Raw genomic sequence first — 21,925 nt, forward strand, 5'->3', positions numbered from 1 at the left:
CGATGGCCTCTGCTGTCTTCAATTGACTTAGATTCATTTTTAATAAAAGATTGAAGAGCTTACCTCATCAACTGAATTTTCAATGTAAGAAGGGACGGTCTGTAGCGTGAGGGACGGAGGGACGGTCTGTAGCGTAGTGGTTAAGGTAAAGGACTCGGACACGCACGGTCGGTGGTTCTAATCCCGGTGTAGCCACGATAAGATCCGCACAGCCGTTGGGCCCTTGAGCAAGGCCCTTAACCCTGCATTGCTCCAGGGGAGGATTGTCTCCTGCTTAGTCTAATCAACTGTACGTCGCTCTGGATAAGAGCGTCTGCCAAATGCCAATAATGTAATGTAATGTAAGGGGAATGTTAAGATCCATTACTTTCACAGTTCAGTGGAGTCCTGTGAATTAGAAGCTCCGAAAAAACTCAGAGTCAAATGTTAATTTGACTCATAGAATACATTTGATCGCTCTTGGATGCTTATAAACTCTTTTAGAGGTAAATTGACACTAAAAAATGTACGGTGTGGCTAGTTTGGCTTGGTTGAACCCACAGGCATTTCATTCCGAACTGGCATGATCAAAGGTAATAACCAATGTAGAAAAAGGAAATGTTATTCTACCTGCTTCTTTGAAATCTCATGATGTGCTGAAAAGCATTTTATGTGATCTCAAATATATAGAAAATGAAATACTATTAATATTTTACTGCAGGTGGAAATGTCCTAGCAGTAAAATAAATGGTATTAATAAGGTATAATATTCAGAAAGATAAGCCATTTAGTCCAATACTGTAAATGAACTTACAGAATTGTCATAGGCCCACATATCTGATATCCAGTTTTTGCAGGAGTAAAAATAACTTGTGTTTTGGTACAAAATTATAGAATATGAATAGGACTTGTATTGATTGGAAAGAATTTATGCAATATAATTTCTTTTTTATGAAATGCAAGTATATGCAGTCTCTTGATTCCCTCAATGGGATTTCTCTTAAGTCCCACAATTCTAATAATGACAAGTAAGCAGAATTGTTGTACATGTCGCACATTTTCACATTGCATGCTGTTTGCAGAAAATTAAGCTAGAATTAATAGAGACAAAACAGAATGACTGGTTCCAGTGATTGTGTTGATTGAAGCAGATAAAACTGTTGAGTAAAGTATTTTATCCTTGCCACATGAATGCACCAATACCAGCAGTTCCATTATGAGAAGGAACAGTCGACAAGGCCCTGTGGGAGTCTATGACACGTGTATCACAGGGTCATTTTTAGTTTTCCAAACCCTAGGGAGCTTCTGCCATTTCATATGACTCTGGCTGCCTTTACTGAATTAACCTCTGTCCTTGTCTCTGTAGTAAAACACCACTCTGATTCTGCCTCGAGGAGTTTTTTTTGTGTGCCATAATTCAACCTCTCCTGAGCAAGGTAAATAGAATACTGTTCTGGGGAAACAAATGTCCTGCTATCTGCACGACTACTATTCTGAAGCTGTCGGATATTACAAATAAAATAGATTATAAGGCTATTACGCTTTCATTCAAAAGTCATTTTGCCCCTGTTCATATCTTTTTGAGAAACCAGAAAAAGGGATAGAAGATTTAAAGCATTCATTCAACATTCAATTACACACATTCTCACTACTTGTGGATTAGTTTCTGTATCCTTTGATTTACAGGACTTCAGTACTGTAAGGATTCACAGTACTTGCGATTGATTGTTAAATGACAAAAACACGTGTGAAGGGTAAAAGGATGATAGGATGATAGGATCCTGGTGATTTTGTATTGCTTTTAATGAGTTTTATTTTTTATTATGTTGTCCCACAGATGCCGTTTTTTAAACAAATTAAGCATCGCCTTGTGCGTTTCATCATCTGTTCATTAATGTCTTTCCCAAATCACGTTATTACATTTCTAATTCAAATGGATATAACTGAAACTCTTTCAAAATTGCCAGTAATCAGTGGTTTTCTGAGCCAGCCCTGAGAACAACTCCTCATATCCATCCGGTATTATGTAATTACCAACCTGGCTAATTAGTTTCCACATCAAAGGCTGGCAGTTACTGACGTCAGCAGCACAGAGACATATATTTCCCATGTGTGGTGGGCTACCCTTGCTGCATATTGGATGTTTATAGGAATCTGCTGCTAACTTTCAGGGGAAGGCTGTTGTTGTCTTCTTACCTGCATTCCTTGCCAAGCATGTGCCAGTCTCCTTGGTAACGAATCCAAAAACTCAACCAGTATGGTTTTTTTGGCACTTCATTTTACAGCCTGCTCATTACCTAGTATTTACTGGGTAAAAAACAGGTATTATTAGGTAACCATTTCTATTTCAGATGTAAGTACTATGAAACTGGCTGTAAAATGCATTTACATAATACTCACTGACTTTGTTTCATAGTACTTACCACTGAAATCAAAGTAGTTACCTAAGCTGTGTATTTACCCAGTAAATACTGGGGAATTAATTGGCTGTAAAATAAAGCGTTACCTTTTTTATCAAAAGCCATACTGAGAATGGTTGCTGAAGAGTTTCTGTAGAGCAGCAGTGCTTTTTATTGGTTGATGGTTTGCAACCAGAAGGTTGCAGACTCAGTTTCTACAATGAGAACTGCCATTGCATCTTAGAGTGGTTTATTCAACATCAAGTATTTGACTAGGTAGCCAGATGATACATATAATGTAAAGTAAGGAAGTCTTTAAAGAAAGCACCTGATAAAATGCTAATTACATTACATTATAATCACTTAGGATATGGTCTTTTCCAGAGCGATGGAACTGGAGAAGAGCAGTGTAACAGTGCATCATTTATGTAATGTTAACCTAAGTGATTGCACTTGACAGTCATATTCATGGACGTCATGTCTAGTCTGTACACCAAATACAAAAAAATGCTCCCCAGTTATTGATTATCATCTAAATCATAAAATAAAAACTTTTGTCATACAGACAATATATCTGAAGGTCATAATAAAAGAAATTGGAAAACAATCAGCTTTCTTTTGAGTGTCCAGTTAATTCAGGGAATGAACGAGTTAGCATTCAGACAGATTGCATTGGAGAGGGGCTGCTATTGTTATTTTTAGGATGTTGTCGATGGCCTGAGAGGCCTCCGGGCAGGAAACAGGAAGCTGGTGTGGAAAAGTAGAAGAAGACAGATCTGGAACAAAAGCAAATGAGAAAAAGACTGCTATGCAGAGAGGAAATGGGTGGGGTAGTCTCCCTCTGCCACCCCTACCATTATCAAATCAGGGGTGAGAAGATCACGTAATTCCCTTGTGAAGAGTAAAATGCTTGTGATGTTTTCATACAGTTCCAAGTGTCTGGTTAACTTGAATGTCAAGTTCCCAGGCAGTGAAGGCCATAATCTGGATTCAATGAAAATGTATTGTTAATTTTAATTATACACAAGTGTAAATGTTAGCCCATCATAAGTACAATCTGGAAAGTTCAGTGATCACCAAAAACAATTTACCAAACTAGTGAAGAATAAACAGAAACAAAAACATTAATTTGTTAATAATAATTTGTATTTACTGTATTGTTCAGGACAAATGCTGAGTGTGGGTGTCTAGTGAAATATTGGAGATGGATTTATGTCCATCATGTTATGCTGCTGCAATGGTTCTTGAGAATTCAGTGACCACTTTTTTCATCAATTATGAATCACTAAAAGAAAGTATTTATGTTTAACAATGATGCCTTTCTTTCATTGAACAATCCCTCTTTTGTGATAGGCTTGAAACCACCTACTCATCGAAGGCTTGGAGTTTTGGATTAACTGATTTTTGTAGCAGTGAAAATATGCCACAAATTCTAGTATTGATCTACACTCACTGAGCACTTTATTAGGAACACCTGTATACCTACTTATTCATCCGATTATCCATTCATCCATTTGTGTGGCAGCAGTGCAATGCATAAAATCATACAAATATGGGTGTTGAGAATCTGTTAGATATAATTTGTTGTTGAGCATCTTTGCACTTCTTCTCATCTTGTTCCCTAATTGGGAGGATTCATTACAAAAGGAAATGCCTGTTTTTAATCCCAATATCAGATGAAAATTAATATTTGATTGTACTTTCCAAGTTACTACAGTTGGTGTAGTTGTAGTAGTTAATGCATGTCTTCCTTTTGTTCTCTTTCAAAAGACAGACAATGGAGAAACAAAATTAATGCAACACATTATTTCATGTTGGTGTTTATGCCTATGTAGTGTGTATGTTATTTTTCAAGTTCTTACAAAGTACATATGGTCCATATGGTCCACACTGTACTCACACACTGATAGAGTAGAATTAACGCTGGACATTTTTTTACTGTGTGGCCAACTGAATGTTGTAAATGCCACGGCTAATTTCAGTCTTTAAATTGCTGAACAACAGCCATTATAATTGTTCCACTGCAAAATCATAAGCATTTCAATATGCAAATTTAGTGAGTTTTAGGAAACTCACTGCTTGTCGCAGTGTATTAAGTACTTTTGTGTCAGTGATTCACACATTAACTGTCTGTAGACAGATGTTTGCTGGTCAAGCACTCTGCTTGAGCAAATTAGAAAGAACAAGTCGAACCACAAATAAAATAGATGAGAAATAGTATTGAGGCATTAAAACAAGGAGTAGTGTTTGGATACATTTGGCTTTATGCGGTCAGTGGATACCCTTTTGTGCTGTGCCCACTGCATCTCCCCATGTGTGAAACAGTGCACCTGGGTCTCAGCCAGCCAGCTGAGGAACCGTCTACAGCAGCACGTCTGCCTTTCAGGCTCCTGGGTCTCCAGACATGGAGCTCCTCAAGCTCTCTCCCATAGGAAGCCATTGTTTATTCCTATCTCCCTGCACCATCAGCCCACCAAATCTTCCATTCCCCAGCTCTCCAAGCTTAGCTAATGTGTACAAATGCATAATCTAACTGCTTTACACCACCAGCAAAAGAATAAAGAGCATGGCCATCGCACTCACCTAACACCTTAAGGAAATAAATTAATAAGCATAACTTGTATGCAACAATACCCACAACTTGTCAGCAACAGGTTCTGTGAAAGATGAGTTGCTTATGTCTGAAGGTCATGATCAGAAGAAGCGTTCTTTGGAGAAAGCCATGTCTATGTGGGCCTCAGGTTTGCCACAGACCTTTTGTAAAACAAGAGGCTCATGAATTTGTGAGTGCCTTTGTCATAAGAGACTGCTCAATCTACCAGGAATGTGTTTGTCAGCATGACTATTACATTATATTTATGTCGTATTAAGATATAATGCACTGCAGTTTTATGCACCCATTTTATCACCACCCCTGCTTATTGCCAACTTGGTTTTTTACTGGTGGCCCTGGCCCTTGGTTCATAACCGATGGTATAATGTGGGAGCACTGTATTTTATGCTCTAGATAAATATGCAATTCTAAATGGCAGACAATGTATTTGTATCCATATGCATAGTATGTATAGCAAGTAATATGCAGTACATGCATGAAAAAGTGAATCATTACAGCTCTACAATATGTCATGCATGAATATTTTCCTCATTAGCGCAGGAAAATCCTATGCATTAAGTTTACTTTAATAACTTGCATGGTTTTGGAAGGAGATTTGTTTTTATACCCATTGAACTGTTCATTTTAACATAAATCGCAGTGTGTAAAATATTATCAGTGTTAATTTTTTTATGACTTCCCTTGCTCAGCTGGCTAGCCAGCTGCATTGTATTGTAAAGACTGTAATGCTAATTATTAAATGAAGCTAAGATAAATGCTTCTGCAACCTTCCCGGAATCAGTTTAGCCCTTATTGAGCATATGAAGCACTTAAGGTCGGTGTCCTGGGCTATGGTAGCACAAGAGTCAAATTGTCTCCAGAAACTGGATCACAACCTTGCAGGTTTCTATGACTGATTATTGCCCCAAAAAAATAGTTTTTGCAAATAGCTATTTCAGGAGAGATCACACATATAAAAACCTTTAATCTGCTTGCTCCACTAAATGAAATCAACAGCATTGGAACTGAGCATGCAGCTACAAAGCAAGGCCTCCTTCTGCTCAATTCACAAGCCATATGCCCGTTCCTTGTGGGTGCACACCGCAGACATGCATGCCAGTGTATCTCTGCGGTGTGCACCAACCAGCTGATTAGTGCCATGCATGGCAGCCTTTCATCGATGGTGTGTGACTGTGTGAATGGTGAACGAGCGGCATTAATTGTAAGGTGCTTTGGATAAAAGCACGATATAAATGCAGTCCATTTACAGTTTTCTTTTTTTAGTTGCAATACCTCTCTGAACCACTGGGGCTTTTGAGCTTCAAGCTGTTTTTTCCTTGCGCCCTTGCACATTCCATATATTCTCAAACCCCCAGAGAACCAAGCTGCACATTGAGAAAGTGTTATTTTAAAGGTTTTAGTTTTAAACATAGCCACATTGGACACTGCTACAAGGGCTCTAATTATAAATGTTCCCTTTTCCCCCCTCACAGATTTCTGATCTCTGCCTTGGTTTGGTAGGCTGGTGGTGATGGGCCAATAAAAAACATTTAACACTATCCCAGTTTGGTGTCCAATTGTCCACCCAGCGTCAGACCATCTGTTAATGGAAATGTTGGTGCTCTGTGCTATTTTGGTGGCATTACTAATATAGGCATATGAACACTGAACATATTTTGGCAGACAAGGAATCACACAAGTCTGTTGTGGGTGTTCAGGGGTGAGGTGATGTTCATCTTTCCATGGTGTAAGTTGCATGTCCAGTAGAAACTCTAATATAAAAAAACATCAGTCATTAAGGTCATTTGGAGAAAAGAAAACACTAATACCATCACAAAAATGTGCATGAACACATAAAATATGCTGAAGAAAATTCCTTAATGGTTCAACCAGTGAGATATTTATTAGACTTATTTTTCAGACTTATTGGTCTTCTGCTACTGTAGCCTATCCACTTAAGAGCTCTGACACGATGTGTGTTCAGAGATGCTCTTCTGCACACCACTGTTGTAATGTGTGGCTGGAGACTGTTGTGCATGAAAAACCCAGGAGATAAGAAGTTTCTGAGATACTCAAACCACCCTCTCTGGCACCAACAATCATTCCACGGTCAAAGTCACTTAGATCACAAATCAACTGAACCTCTTGACCATGTCTGCATGCTTTTATGCATCGAGTTGCTGCCACATGATTGTGATGATCCTCCCCACCTCCCAACCCCCTACCCTCGGACTTGTGGCCCAATTTTTTGCCGCTCCCTCATGTGCTGGCCTTACTCGGATCTGGCACAAACCCTGGTCCTCGGTGGGCAACTGCAGGGAACCAAAGTCCAATGCCTTAACCGCTTCACCACCACGGTGTGGCAAATTGCATCATTCCGCTTAAAGGGTTAAGAATAACTGCATTGTACAGGCAGAGTTTTAATTAGCAATTAGGGGTGTTGTGCCTGAAAGGATGTTGGCGGTAGTTGGCTGGAAGTGTTTTTATTATTATTATTAATATTATTTTTTTTGTGTTCTGTGAGCAAGTACTGTGCTATGAGGACGTACTTTGATTATTTATTTATTTGATTATTTATTGTCTTGCTGTGAGAAAGCCAAATGAAAAAATTCGACTTTTTTTTTATAACTCCCCATCTACAGTATCCTAGTGCTTTTGATTTATAATTAAATAAGGTATTTATATGTCTTCAGAATAACATTAGAACTAAAACCCTGAAAATTACATTATTAATACATGTATTCCTACTTGTAATACCTTTACATTGGCAGCATACATTTGGCTTGGTGTATTTCATTTTCTAAAAAGATCACATGACAAGCAACAACAAAATGGAAGACATATCATGCTACCCAGAAAATACCAAGATCAGGCTAGATGGCCAAGAGGCTAGATATAACACTGAAAAATCCATATTCTTTGCTTTTAATTAATCATTTTCAAACAGTCGCACAACAAAGAGGTGAGCGGTGGTGAGTAAAAGTGAGGAAGGTGTGCTGAGTTAATTTATGGGTTGATATTTGGTAACACCAGTTGACCTTGCACAGCTAAAATCTGCCTCAGTCTGCGCTGACCGCAGTGTCCCCAGAGGTAACACATTTTGACAAAGTCACCCTTTGCCATTACTTATATTCATGAATTCATTAGCATTTGCGGGTCTTCTTTGTAAATTTAAAATTTCAGATGTGACCTTTTGGCATCTAAATGTCAGGAAAGAGCTGAGCTGGTATCGCAGCACGGGGAATCATGTTGGGCATAATTCAGAGCTTACATAAGAGTGCCCTGTTTCACAGGGGAGAAAAGAAGAAGTGTTTTTAGGGGAATGCAAGCGCATTGTGGCTGTGATTCAGTCATGCATTAAATCTGTATCCCTGTGAAAGCTAAACTGATTTTACAGTTACATCATCTATTTAAATCAGATTAAAGTCATGCTGGAAGGTGCACTTAATTGGATCTGGATTCATTTGATACTTGCAGTTTGTGCGCAGTTACTCTGAGATATGAAATGTATGGCCAGTTGGGAGTGCGCGTGTGTATGTGTGTGTGTGTGTGTGAGAGGAGGTGGGTGGGTCTTTGATATCTGAGGGGTGTGTAGGAACAACACAGATGGCGTGTATGGAAAAGGGAACCCCCCGCCACCCTAGTCTAATGACGTCAATCATAATGACTTCATCCGAGGAAACAGACATCTTGGCAAATTCTTTGCCAGTCTCGAACCTCATTATGCAAATGTACTGTTTTTCAGTCACTCCCAATTGTATAGACTAATATGCTATACATGGTTGTGTATGGACAGTATATAACACCTGAATATCTAAATAACCCATTCATGTGTGAATTGATTAATGGAAGTAAAAAAATGTAAATTATGATATCAGGGCGACCTGTAGCGTAGTGGTTAAGGTAAATGACTGGGACACACAAGGTCGGTGGTTCTAATCCCGGAGTAGCCACAATATGATCCGCACAGCCGTTGGGCCATTGGGCCGTTGGGCCCTTGAGCAAGGCCCTGAACCCTGCATTGCTCCAGGGGGGGATTGTCTCCTGCTTAGTCCAATCAACTGTACGTCGCTCTGGATAAGAGCGTCTGCCAAATGCCAATAATGTAATAACTGATTTAGAAGAAGTAGAATATAGAATTTAGGATAAAGGAAAATATTGCATATGACTTCACGCTCAGGTCTTACGCACACTTTATAGGCCTAAGTGGTAACATAAGAGTGTTATGTGCGAGTTTAGTCTGTATGGGCTGTTAGTGCAGGGGCTTCTTCAGTGTAGCATAGTGTGGGATATGAGGCCCTCACCATAGAAACAGGTGACCCATTGCAGTCACATTTCAGGATCCTGTGGGTGTGCTACATCCTCACAGCTGTGGTCCTGGCTGCCCCCCCAACTCCTGACAGAGCCATCCAGTCTCTGCTCATTTCCGTCTGCCAAAAAAACAAGATCCTTGTAAATGAATGAACATCATATAATAATCAGGTTGTACAGACAGGACTTATTGCTGGAATATAATATGAGTGTGTGTATATTTGTTCTTGTTCTCAGTGACCTTCGACTTGAATTCTTGATCCTTACATGTAGATGAAATATCTCATTTCTAATCTGTGCATGTCAGGGGGTTTTAGTGACAATTTCCCCTGACAGTTTACATGGGGGGAAAATTCTCCCTCTGAACTACTCTAAGTAGTGCTGATTTTATTCTGACCACCATTGGTCTGCTCAGATATGGTTTTCTGCTCTGGGATGAAAGTGACTATTTTATTGCTTCTAGCATTAACAATGGTTTGTAGTACTGGCATGACGCTGGCAAGATTATATCAAAAGTGTATAGCTAATATCTGATTTAAATATCTAAATTAATATCCTGTCTACATGTCAAAAATATTATATATTTGTTAGCTGAGTGTTGTTAGCTGTTGTCAACTGAGTTTTGCTGAACTTGCCGAGTTGTAATTATCATAAGTCTAGTTTGAGTTTTAAAGAATGGTTTCAGAGGTATTTGCTTAATTGTACTGTGGATGTGCAGTACGCATGTGATTCATTTGAAAATACCCTTACTGTTCAAAACGAAAGTTTCTTCAGATGATGATAAATTATTGTTTTTTGATTGAACAGTTGTTGGATTCGCCGTTGCTTTGGCTTTGCCCTCAAAGGGCAGATATGGAATTGAAAATGAGCTGGAAGGAAAGCTCTGCATTCTGATGCGCGGTCACAGAGTCTGAGACACGCACTTCCCTTCTCTGAAAGCTGTCATGTCGATGCTGGGGCCTGACAGGGTGGATCAGGTCAGGGCCCACACATTGTCAGCAGGGCTGAAAGCCCCTCCATGTCTCTGCTGGCTCCACCTAATGCATATAAAACAATTGGAGTGAAGATAGAGTGAAAAGATAAGCGCTCCGGTTCTTCCCCCCCCTCCGTACGTTAAAACCATGTAATGACCACCTCATCGAGGATTATTACTTATATAATCACACAATGGACTCTCAGAGACATGAGTCTCACATTTACGGACTGACTGGTCAACAGAACATGGTATGAACCCAGAAACACCATTTGCATCATTCTGCCTTTTCAAGCACATTATTATCCAATGCATCTATTTTTTTTTATTATTATCACCGGTGCAAAGAAATTGCATCAAATGATAGGTAGTAACTCTTTCCATTGATTAAAAACTGGAAGTTGACCTTTATCTCTAACTGCATATTGGGTCCATCTATAAGCTGTGGGCAGGACCTTCAGAAGGAGTGGCATAATAAAACAAAGCCGACAGTCTAGAAAACTTTTGTTTTACTGTGTTTCTCAAATAATTGACAGATGTATTTATTAATTTACGGTGCAATGCAATTTGAGTCAAGATGGGTTGTCAGAAGCCATCCTGCATGTGATCCCTCACTGAAATTGAGTCTTTTATGAAATGGCTAGGACCATTCCTAGCTGGCTTTATAATTCCCGCTGTATCTCTGGTGCTTTTTTTGTTCAAAAGCCAAAGTTACTCTGGTTTCAGTTTCTCTGTAGCTGACACATATTTGCTCTATTCTTTCTGATATTAGCTTACATTCCAAGTTGGCATTTATCAGAGTGAATTGTACATTTGTACAAATTGTAATATTTTACATACAATGCATATATGACTGGATATTTTATTGAAGAAATTCAGGTTAAGTACATTGCTGCACCAGCTGGAAAACAGATCCAAAACCAGCCCCATTCTATGAGTCTACTTATACTGATGGCCAAGTTACAAATTAGATTTTTGTTTTGTTTTTGAGAACACAAAACATTTTTGTGCAAGCAGTTGTTAAAGGCAAAAACTATGCAGAATTTTAGGCCTTGATTTGGCCTTTTGTTTACATAGAATAAACGTCTATGTTCTCAACCCCACCCTCCGACACCCCAAAGATGATTCTGGCCATTGCAGACTATGGTGTGATCGCAAATTGCTCAGAAAACCGTCGGCTAATATGATTAATAAAACATCTGCTATATTAGTCGCTATGCACACAAGCCATTTAGCTAGCATTTTAACTAACTTATGTTTTTATTTAGCTAAATGTCATTAGTGGTGATACTAGCCACTGCTAACACCAGTATATTCCAGTCTGCTGTAGCTAGCCTGCCTGGAAGGAAGCACACTTCTGTAACATAAACATGCATACTCACAAACACATAAATTCATTGTTGCTTTTATTTTCATCAGACATCTCTCCCTGCCCAGGAGAGGAAATAATCAGGTAGAATCTCCCAAAAATATAAACAGTAGTACTCTGCAGTGAGCCCCTGCTATTATGGCCCAGCAGCTGATGTATAAAACTGAATTTAGTTAGCTAATTACGGCAGCTACCTATTGTAATGTTAAAGAATGCTAGCCAGCCACTTGCTTAATGGTTAGCCACTACGGCTAATCTCTTGCAAACCCAGCTCATCACTGTAGTAGCCAATCCATACAGGTCTCCTCTTGCCCTCCTTCTATTGGACCATAGAATGCATGAGTTCAATGTATTGGACACATGCTTGTCAGATGCAGCACAGAAATAAAAAATGCCATGCCCAGAAGAGGCCCATGGATAACAAGCAAAGTATTGGGTAGAAGTGAATACAGACATGTCTCAGTATGTCATAGTAATTTACATTATTGGCATTTGGCAGACGCTCTTAACCAGAGCGACGTACAACAAAGTGCATTCCCATAACCAGGGATAAGTTCGCTGAAAGACCCTAGAGGTAAGTACAATTTCAACTGCTACCTGTACAACAGTAATGACAGAGCATGGTTGTTTTATAATATTTTTTGCATAGTATGCCTTTACCTATAAATTATTTTGTTTTATCTCATTATACTGTGTCTTTCAATGTTGTTATCAGTTGGTAAATAACTCATTTTAACCAGTTTGGCCAATTACCAAATATTATGGCTGATATGATGGACCAGTATGATGTGCCAAGATATATGGACCAGAGAGACAATGCATTTTATTTGCCATTGATGCTGTAAATTCAGTGAAAATTGAACACTGAAAAAGTAGTTTAATCAGTCATCTTTTTTTATTTAACACTTCTACAAACCAAACCTACAAGCAAAGCTGTTCAGAGACTCAGTATATTTAAATATTTTCTTAAAAAAAGGAAAATGTATACATTTTTTTCCACATGCCTATGTTCTTCCTCTACTGCTTCCATGAATGTGGACACTTGGATTTGGTTTGCATTTGTGCTGTAATGTAAAACAAGTACAATAGGTACCAGCATTGACCTCGGCAGTAAACCTCATCATTGGGCAATAAAATATTATTATATTGGCCCTACAATTCCCATATCATGCACTCCAAAACAAAAAGGCCAGAATAATGCAGGTTACCATTCCAAGAAATTACACCTATTAAATTTGGTGTATTTGTATTTTACGTTAAAAGTTTGAAACGTTCAAAATATTTCAGATATCTTGATGACTCACATTCCTGTATATTTTGTATCATTTAGGTCAAACTGTATTTAATGCCATTTGATTCAACACCATCTGTATACATATAATGGATGTTCATGTAAACTCTTATTTTACAATACTTGAAAGACACTTGAATGACTTTTTATTTAGGAACCACAGGATGACCATGACGGCCTGTGGTCAAAGGTTATAGTTAAGATTTCTTGTAGATATAATCTTGTATATATCTTGTAGATATCATTTTAGCACAGTCATCTGTTAAAATGAATAATTCCCCGCATGTTTGTTATTTTTCAGAAATAGAAATATAGTTTTGAAGTTAACATTAGATATGGTCATGATGGCAATGTGACTACATATCTATAGGATTAATATTTATTTAATTGATTCCCCCTACAAGTATCCTATTGTAATTTAATGTAGCAACATTAGCAGGTTTATATGAACCTTGTTGAATTGAACAATTGCTGTTGTATTGCTTTCACAACCTTTTTACTTTACATTGTGAAATCTGTTAAATGACATTATTGCAATGACTAAGAAAAGAAAGCCTTTTGAAATGTGTGTGAGTGTGTGAATGCGTGTGTGTGTGTGTGTGTGTGTGTGTGTGTGTGTGTGTGGGTGTGTGTGTCTGTGTGTGCGCGAGTGTGTGCACGAGTGTGTGCAAATATGTTCCTTCAGCCCAATGAAACCAGCGGCTGTTTAACGATACATCAGTTTCAGACTTCATTGGAGCTGAAGTAAAAGATGGATGGAGATAAAAAGTATGCTCAGGAGGGACTACACAGCAGTAGACTGGAGCTGTAGATTGGTACTGTTAATCAAAATGTGAACATTTCTTCTGTCATGAAAGATTGAATACATTATCATAGAAGTTGAATTACATTTCTCAAGTTTATAATAATAATAATAATAATAATAATAATAATAATAAGAAGAAGAAGAAGAAGAAGAAGAAGAAGAAGAAGAAGAAGAAGCAGGAGAAGAAGAATATGTTTTATTGTGTTATTTTACTAAGTGTACATTTTATTTAGGATAATAAGAAGAAAACAGTACTTAATTCGTAGGACACTATACCCAGGTCAGATTTATTTTTTGAACGGGGACTCGATGACATAATGGGTTTGGAATTTTGGACCTGATCGCTACATATTGGCTGTGCAACTGTATAGACTCCCCCTCCTTTGGTATGATTGACGGCTGAGTCCTCGCTGCCTAGCTGCCGGTTACTGATTAGCATTCAAGAGGGGCCGCCTAGACTGCTGTTCGCTGCTACACACAGGGAGATGCAGTAGCGGCCGCAGCTTCTTTGCGCTGCCGTCAGAGTAGTGCACGTCAAGGTTCGCGCAGTGGCTGTAATCTACTGTATTCACTGCGTTTCAGTCCCCGAGTCGGGAAACCAGCGGACGCCGGGTTTAGACTCGAAGAGACATTAACGGTACTGAATCTGATGATGATGATGGTGAGGATGTTGATGCTTCTGTTGGCGAGATTTAAACATGAGCTACGATAAGAAAGAGTAAGAAGAAAAGCTATATGAGAACAGAAAAGGCTGTTGGTATTGTTTTTTTTCCTCCCTTCTATGGTTATAATGGTGGATGTATGGACAGTTGCACAGAACCCAGGTTGACAACAGAAAACAACCTGCCAGCCCGACATCGTGATTATTTCAGTCTCCTGCATTGCACCATGACCTTGGACGTACAAACGGTGGTTGTATTTACCGTGGTCGTGGGGCTGCTGATTGTGAACGTCATTTTAATGTTCTTCTTGGGTTCTCGTTAAATGGATTTTTTTCGCTTGGGCCAGTGTTTGCCTGCCTGCACTGAGATTCATACGGCAATTATACAGTGGAAGTGAGGGAGCGAGTGCGCGTTCACTCAGAGCGGGGGGACTCCCAGCGCTCCGACATGGCCACACAGTGATATGAATGACGTTGGTATCTTATATCTATCCCTAAATCCTTTGTCCTGTCTTGTCTTTTTAATATGTCTGTAAGCGTATAGGTGATGGTCGTGGTTGTCGTTGTGATACATATATTAGGTTTCGCTTGTGGTACGGCTGTCATAACGCACCTTTTTATCGTGTGTGTTCGTTCTCTTATCTCTCTCCTCCCTGTGTTGTTAATTCGTTTGTGTGCAGATTATATTGTGCATATAAAATGTTTTATTTCATATGTATTCGTATTGTGAATCGATTCAATATCATTCGCATGATCTAACAAATATGTGGCCTGACGTTGTTATTTTGTGGTAATCGACAAAGATGCTGATCTGATTTGCATGCTTAGTCTCCTCACATAAACGGAGCATAGTCTGTAGCCTAATTGGCAAATTTGTCTTTTTATGAGTTAGGCCCATGCCAGATTAGGCTATCACATATCAATGTGGTATTATTACGGAAACGCTGTACAATAAGAAAAGCAGAGATGTGATTATATAGCATTGTGTATTGTTTGGTTCTGCTCTCTTGGTTTAAAAGTGAAAATGATCTAGTCAAAGGATGTTCCTGGCAGCCAAAAAGGGTGCTTTTAGTTGTTACAAATATTGAACCGTGTGCGGGTGTGTACGGGGGTGTTTCTGATTAGCAACGTAGCAAGTCTATGATGCCATAATAAATATGCTACACTGCCAATACTGCTGTACAGTCCTCTCAAAAAGATTTTAATCATTATATTGCTTAATAAGTTGGCTCTCTTTTCCAGCAAGTATTTTTAACCCAATTTGGTGTCCATATTTTATTTTCACATGTTTCATGTTGAAAGTAAATGCATTTGCAGTAGAACTTGAACTATTTTTTGTGACCGAGCTCTGTTATCCAAAAATAAGATCACATCTTAAGTCCATGCAGACCCAGGTTGTAAATAAAAATGAGAGCTTTCTATGATAGCTTGCATATCTTGGGTTTTGCCTAATTTGGTTGAGATTTCTTTCCGTCGATTAGGCCTAAAACCTGTATCTTAAATAACTATTCTCTTAATACTGCGAGTAAAGACATTCACATATATAAAATTGGTAAGTGTGAAGAAAACCCATAAGTTACCCAAAGGATATCCTCATCCTCATCAATATACAGTCAAACCAAAATGAACCACTTTCAAAGATGTCTTGTCATTGTGATATTGCATTGATATTGTGCATATATAATTATTAGATATTTTTATGTATATATAGTCTACAACTATCTATGATTTGACAACATAGATTTTCTCAGGACCATTCAGTAGATCTTAGTCTAAGGGCAAATGCGGGTGGTTGTAGTAGAGCATTGGCATGCATATTTGATGCAGACAGTGGTGCTGTCACATGCAGTTGCATGTGGTGCTAAATATACCCTTTTTCTGGAACATGTAGCAAAGGTGAATCCGATTTTTAACACAGTCGAGCGGAACATTGGGATCATGTATTGTTGCTTTAGTGTGTGTGTGTGTGTGTGTGTGTGTGTGTGTAAGAGACAGAGAGAGAGAGAGAGAGAGAGAGAGAGGTTTTGTGTGTATGTTTGGGGGAGGGGGTGGCTTGTTTTCAGAGATCTTTCTACATTGAGCATTTTTGCTTTTCTCTGGATATTCAGGCTAATTCTGCAGTTCTTCAAATACTTCATAGCAGGTGTTTCTTTCCAAAATTGCAAGAAAATGCAGCAATCAGGCAGAATATATACACACTGCAATTTGTGAGTGTGTTTGCGTGTGTTTCCTGCTGGCTTGAAGCAAAGCAACTTTGATTGGCCTTCATACTCTGGGCATAAGCCTATTACATAACATTTTGCCAGACAGGCTAGAGATTCAGAAAAAATCTGCAATGCTGAAAAGAGCTCTCTTTTCTCCAAACAACTTGCTCTTATGCTTATTGCAACTGTTATGCTATGGTGATTACAGTCACTTAGAATGTTTTTTTATCTTTATTTGTGTTGCTGGGATACCAGCTGAATGCATGTGGATTTATTTAGCAGTGTAACGCATGACCTTTGGTATTTGCATTTTCTTTTGACAAAACATTCCTTCCTCTCCCTCACGAAAAAAACTTGTGAAATTTTAATTCATTTAAAATCACGATTTCACATATGAATTTAAGGTATTCACATGTGATTTAAAAGAAAATGTCACATGCACGCTGAACATTTTCACTGAATGAAAATGTACACATGCGAAAACAAAACGTGACATGAAAGCGTAAAATTCCAATTTTTTTCCAAAATCACGTGACTGACTTCTTCCAATGTGATCTACAACTTTCACATGCGAAAACAAAATTACTTGAAATAGCATAGATTACTTCCCACTCCAAAGTGTTTTTTTGTTTGTTTATGTGTGTAAACTTTACATATTGAGTGTGGTTTTTTGACGCATTAGTAGGTACGTTTAGACTTTTTTTGGACATATTGGTTTTCTGCTGCTGAAGCCCATCCACTTCAACTTTTGATGTGTTGTGTGTTCAGAGATGCTCCTCTGTATATCACTGTTGTAACGTGATTATCTGAGATACTGTCGCTTTCCTGTCAGCTTGAACCAATCTGGCCATTTTCCTCTGACCGCTCTCATTAACAAGGCATATTTCACCCACATAACTGTCACTCACTGGATGTGTTTTTATTTATTTTGTGCACGTTCTCTGTAAACTCTAGAGACTTTTGTGCATCAAAATAATCCCCCCCCCAAAACACCCCATCTGCCCCCAACAATCATTCTACTGACATCACATTTTTTTCCCATTCTGATGTTTGATCTAAACAACAACTGAATCTTTATTGCAAAGCCCCATTTTCAGCAGCCTTTCTTCCAGTAACAACACACTCTGTCACCTCATCCTTAAGTAGTATTGCTTATGTGCTAATTTGGTACTAGAGAAATCACTCCCTTTATATTAAGCACAGCTGAAAACAATTGTGCTATCATATATATAAATATATGCTGCTACAAGTAAATGCTTACTTATTGGTGAGCACGTCAAGTCATATTGGTAGTTTGGTAATCTGTCCTAAATTAATTTCTGTCACATTTCTAAACTAATTTGCCACTACCTGGCATTTAAATATGGCTGTTTGTTCGCTTGGCAAAAGATGATTCACAAGAAGGTTGTGGTTGACCAATCAGCGATGTACAGGACTGCTAGCTCCACTGCATAGTTCCTGTAACTAAGAATGGTAATACAATGTGAGCAGGGATTAAAAAGGGGTGCAAGAACCATCCCCCACTACCCCAGTAACCAGAATTGGCTCTAGTTCCTCCAGTGGAAACAGGGCTTTCGTTTTTGAGTTCCTAAACAAGTTCCTGAGTTCTTGAAATGATTCCTGCAGTGGAAAAGGGGCTAGTGATTCCAAACTTTTGAAAGATATAGAGTGAGTTTCATTTGAATCTGTAACAATTTTAGAGTTATAATCACACCATTTCTGGATGGTTACAGTGGAGTGCTTTCATTAACCCCTACGTGCAGATGCCATATCTGTCCAATCCTTGCCTACATAAGTGTTCTGGTGTTCTATTTAAGGTGTTATAACTCTTTATAACTCAGGTGTAAGCTTCACATATAGCTTAGTTTATTTTTGTAATTTAGGTATGAAGTGCTTAGGTGAAATCTAGGTGAAAATGCAAAAATGAAATTGTTCTCCTTTAGTTTGAAATTAAATACTGAGAGTCATTTTATATTTTACTACAAATCAACTGTTTTGACTTATGAAACTCACTTCTGCATCATTTCCAAGTGGGAATGACTATCCTTTCATCAGCATAGGGTTTTAGGATATCTAGGGGTCCAAAAACCAATCCAAAACCACCTCAGAAATTTTCGACCATTATAAAGCGTATATATTTGCATATTCTGGTAGTTAAAAAAATAAGGTAGAATAAAGACATACTTAAATATGTAATAATTTGTTTGGTTTTATTGCCTTCGGTATGCTACCGTGCTCCTATACTAACAGCTACTTAGCCCCCGATACAAACATGCCTAGCATTATTATCAAAGGCTAACAGTTGTCATTCAGGGGTATATCGGTCTGCTATTGCTTGATTGTCAAGTACATTGGTTTGCTGCACATATATAGGTTTTATTTAAGTATGCATTGGTTAGTTATTCACGCACATATTGGTTTTTAACTGTGCTCTTATATTGTTTGGCATTTACAAACTATTGGTTTGATTATCAGGTATACTGGTTTCATATGCCTACTTGCGTTTGCTTCACATATATATTCATTTGACATATGCATGTGTTGGTTAGTTACTCGTGCATATATTGGATTATCATTGATGCTTATATTGGTTTGTTAATTACGTATCTATTGGATTCATTGTCATCTATATTGGTTTGCTTCGCATACATATTGCTTGACTCTCATTGACATCTATTGGTTTGTCATTCACACTTACCGTGTATTGGTTTGCAATTATAGAACGGCATGATGAAGACAGCTCAATTTCACAATTTTCTCAGATTTATGTAGCTAGTAGGCTGCCTGACTACTGATTTTCTAACTTTGCTATTATTTTTAATCAAATGTTTTTATTCAAAACAATTTCAATACAAAACATTTTAACACATTATTTCCTTTTCTTTATGTGAAGTGGGGCAATCCCAAAACATATGCACTGTTGTGCCCCTGAGGACTGAGAATGAGCGAGAATGAGCGAGCTTCATGATGCAATGTTTTCTCGGTGTTCTGTGAAGAATGTTGTAGTTCTGTGAAGAATGTTGTAGTGTATGAGCCGAAGGTCAGGATTTTTAGATATATTTTTAGGTATCCCCGAGAATGACATCATTACTAGTAGATAGACCTTTATCTTCATGATTGGATTGCAAGGGGTTTGGAAGAGGCTCTAAGTAGAAGTGTGTAAAGGGAAGAGATACCCCTTATATATTTTTCCTATCCAGGATGGCATGTATTGCATGTGTAGGAATCTGTGTTCCCCAGGGGACCCCATAAGTTTTCATTGCCAGGTGCAAATGTAGGTAAAAATAACTACTATGTACCAGGTAGATCATATAATGATTTGAAATCCTGGAGTACATGGAGGCCATTTTGCACAAAAATATCAGCAAATGTATGAGTTCCCTGTGTTCTCCATTGAGAAAATGAGCAATCATGGGAGTAATCTTAACTATCTTAACTCGTCTAGTTGACAGACCCATATAGATATGAAAAATGGGAGTGGCAAAATGCCATTTGCAGATGGTCTTTGTATGTTTCTTGACTTTTTCCGAAATTGTGAGAAGATATGAGATTATGGGCCCGGAACACAATTTAGCTTGTCGCAGAGGAATAGCTGATTGGATTACATCCTGAAGTCTGTGGGGATATACCAGCCATTCTTCAATAGGTCGCCAGGAGACCGACACATTAAGATCTATTCAAGTTGTAATTAAGCGTAAAATAAAAGAACAACAATAAAATTAAAAGTTGGGTAAAGAAAGCAGTCCAGATCACTTTTCCCATTCTATTGTTTCTAATTTAATTCTGGCACATTTGCCTTTCCAGATAAAATTTGACATTAGAGTATGAACTTTATCGGGAGGGGGACGTTGAATCATAGTATACATAGTATACAGGCAAGGAAATGTATACATGTCCACTTTATACAATTTTATTAATGGAGACCCTAGCTTGGAAGATGGGACCATTTCTTGACTTCAGTCTCTATTTGTTGAAAAATGTTTTCAAAGTTGTTCATGGCAATATGTGGTATATGTGAGGGCAGGGCATTTTTACTTATCCCTGAGTTAAGGGGCATCATTGCAGATTTTGTCCAGTTTATTTTGTATCACTATATAGCACTAAACTCATTAAAAGTTGATTGAATATATGGTATTGAAGTGGTAATATCAGTAATAAGTAACGGGACATCATCAGCATACAAGGATATTTTATGTTGAGTATTGTTAACACTTATCAATTTGATGGATATCGATTGGGGAATTGACTGAGCCAGTGGCTCCAAGGAAAGAGCAAACAGGGGTGAAAGTGGACAACTCTGATGAATGCCTCTAGAAATGGGGAACTGTGGAGAGCAATATTATTTGTGAGAACCATTGCATAAGTTGGTCATGATGTATGAGCTTAGTTATATATCTATCAATGCGATTAGCTAGAACATTTGCATATTGCTTGGCATCAGAATTTATTAAAGAAATGGATCTGCAGTTTGCACAATATGTGCGGTCTTTATTTTTCTTAAAGAATACGGATATTATGGCCAAATTTGAGCCATGATCAAGTGATCCAAGTTTTACTGCCATGTTGAACATTTCAAGAATGACTAGGCTATTGCAAAGCCTATTTTTAAACCAATATTACTATGTGTACATTTCATTTCAAAATACGGCAGAGGACTCTCAATTGCATACTGAATATTCATTTCTGGTGGTACAAATGTTCATATGTATCATACTGTTATATGCTATTGTTTAACTGAGATGGAAAAACTACCAAGAAATGATACTTAAGTTAAAGTACGGGTACTGTGTAAAAATCTCACTCAATTAAAAGTTAGAGTATCCAGCCAAAAATATACTTGAGTGGAAATAAAAAAGTATCTGTTTTTAAATGTACTTAAGTATTACACAGTCAAAAGTTAACTTTTCAATTGCTAGGGATATACAAGGCTGGAATTAAGGGACAGAGGGCACATTGTTTTTGCATTGAAATGAGCTCAATGTTATTTTAGATTACATCAGTTACACATTAGTTTAAGAGTTTTTAGTCATTACCATGCATAAAAATTCCGTATAATGGTTGGAATCAGACTGGAATGTAATGTCGCAGATAACTTGCTAAAATGTTCAAAGTTTGAATTCTCAGGTCTGGACTACAATCAGAATTGGTGTGGCAGGTTCATTAACCATTGATATGGCTTTGATTGGATAAAAACAGGGATTGAAATTTTGGCCAGAGAAGAAAAAGTTGGACGGTTGGACCTATGAAATTTGTAACAAGTACTTTGAAGGAGTAAATTAAAAATATAAGGACTGAAAAGTATGATATTTTTCTCTGAAATTGAATTGGGTGAAAGTACAT

At 38.0% G+C, this 21,925-nt stretch overlaps 1 protein-coding gene across 5 annotated transcripts in view; it reads left to right on the forward strand.

The window, feature by feature from the left end:
* Positions 1–21,925, forward strand: part of LOC133123400 (rho guanine nucleotide exchange factor 9) — an 86,548-nt gene that overhangs the window by 18,808 nt on the left and 45,815 nt on the right. Inside the window, exon 1 of one of the 5 annotated variants that reach the window (XM_061233858.1) lies at positions 14,224–14,381. The exons of 2 other annotated variants lie outside the window; for them this stretch is intronic. In XM_061233858.1, coding sequence (XP_061089842.1) covers positions 14,370–14,381 — 12 coding nt within the window. In that variant the 5' untranslated portion in view covers positions 14,224–14,369. Of the gene's footprint in view, positions 1–14,223; positions 14,382–14,797; positions 14,855–21,925 lie in introns of those variants that run through there. 2 more of the 5 variants (XM_061233860.1, XM_061233859.1) reach the window with 2 other exon arrangements.

The sequence above is a fragment of the Conger conger genome, chromosome 3 (genome assembly GCF_963514075.1).
Source record: "Conger conger chromosome 3, fConCon1.1, whole genome shotgun sequence".
Taxonomy (NCBI): Eukaryota; Metazoa; Chordata; class Actinopteri; order Anguilliformes; family Congridae; genus Conger; species Conger conger.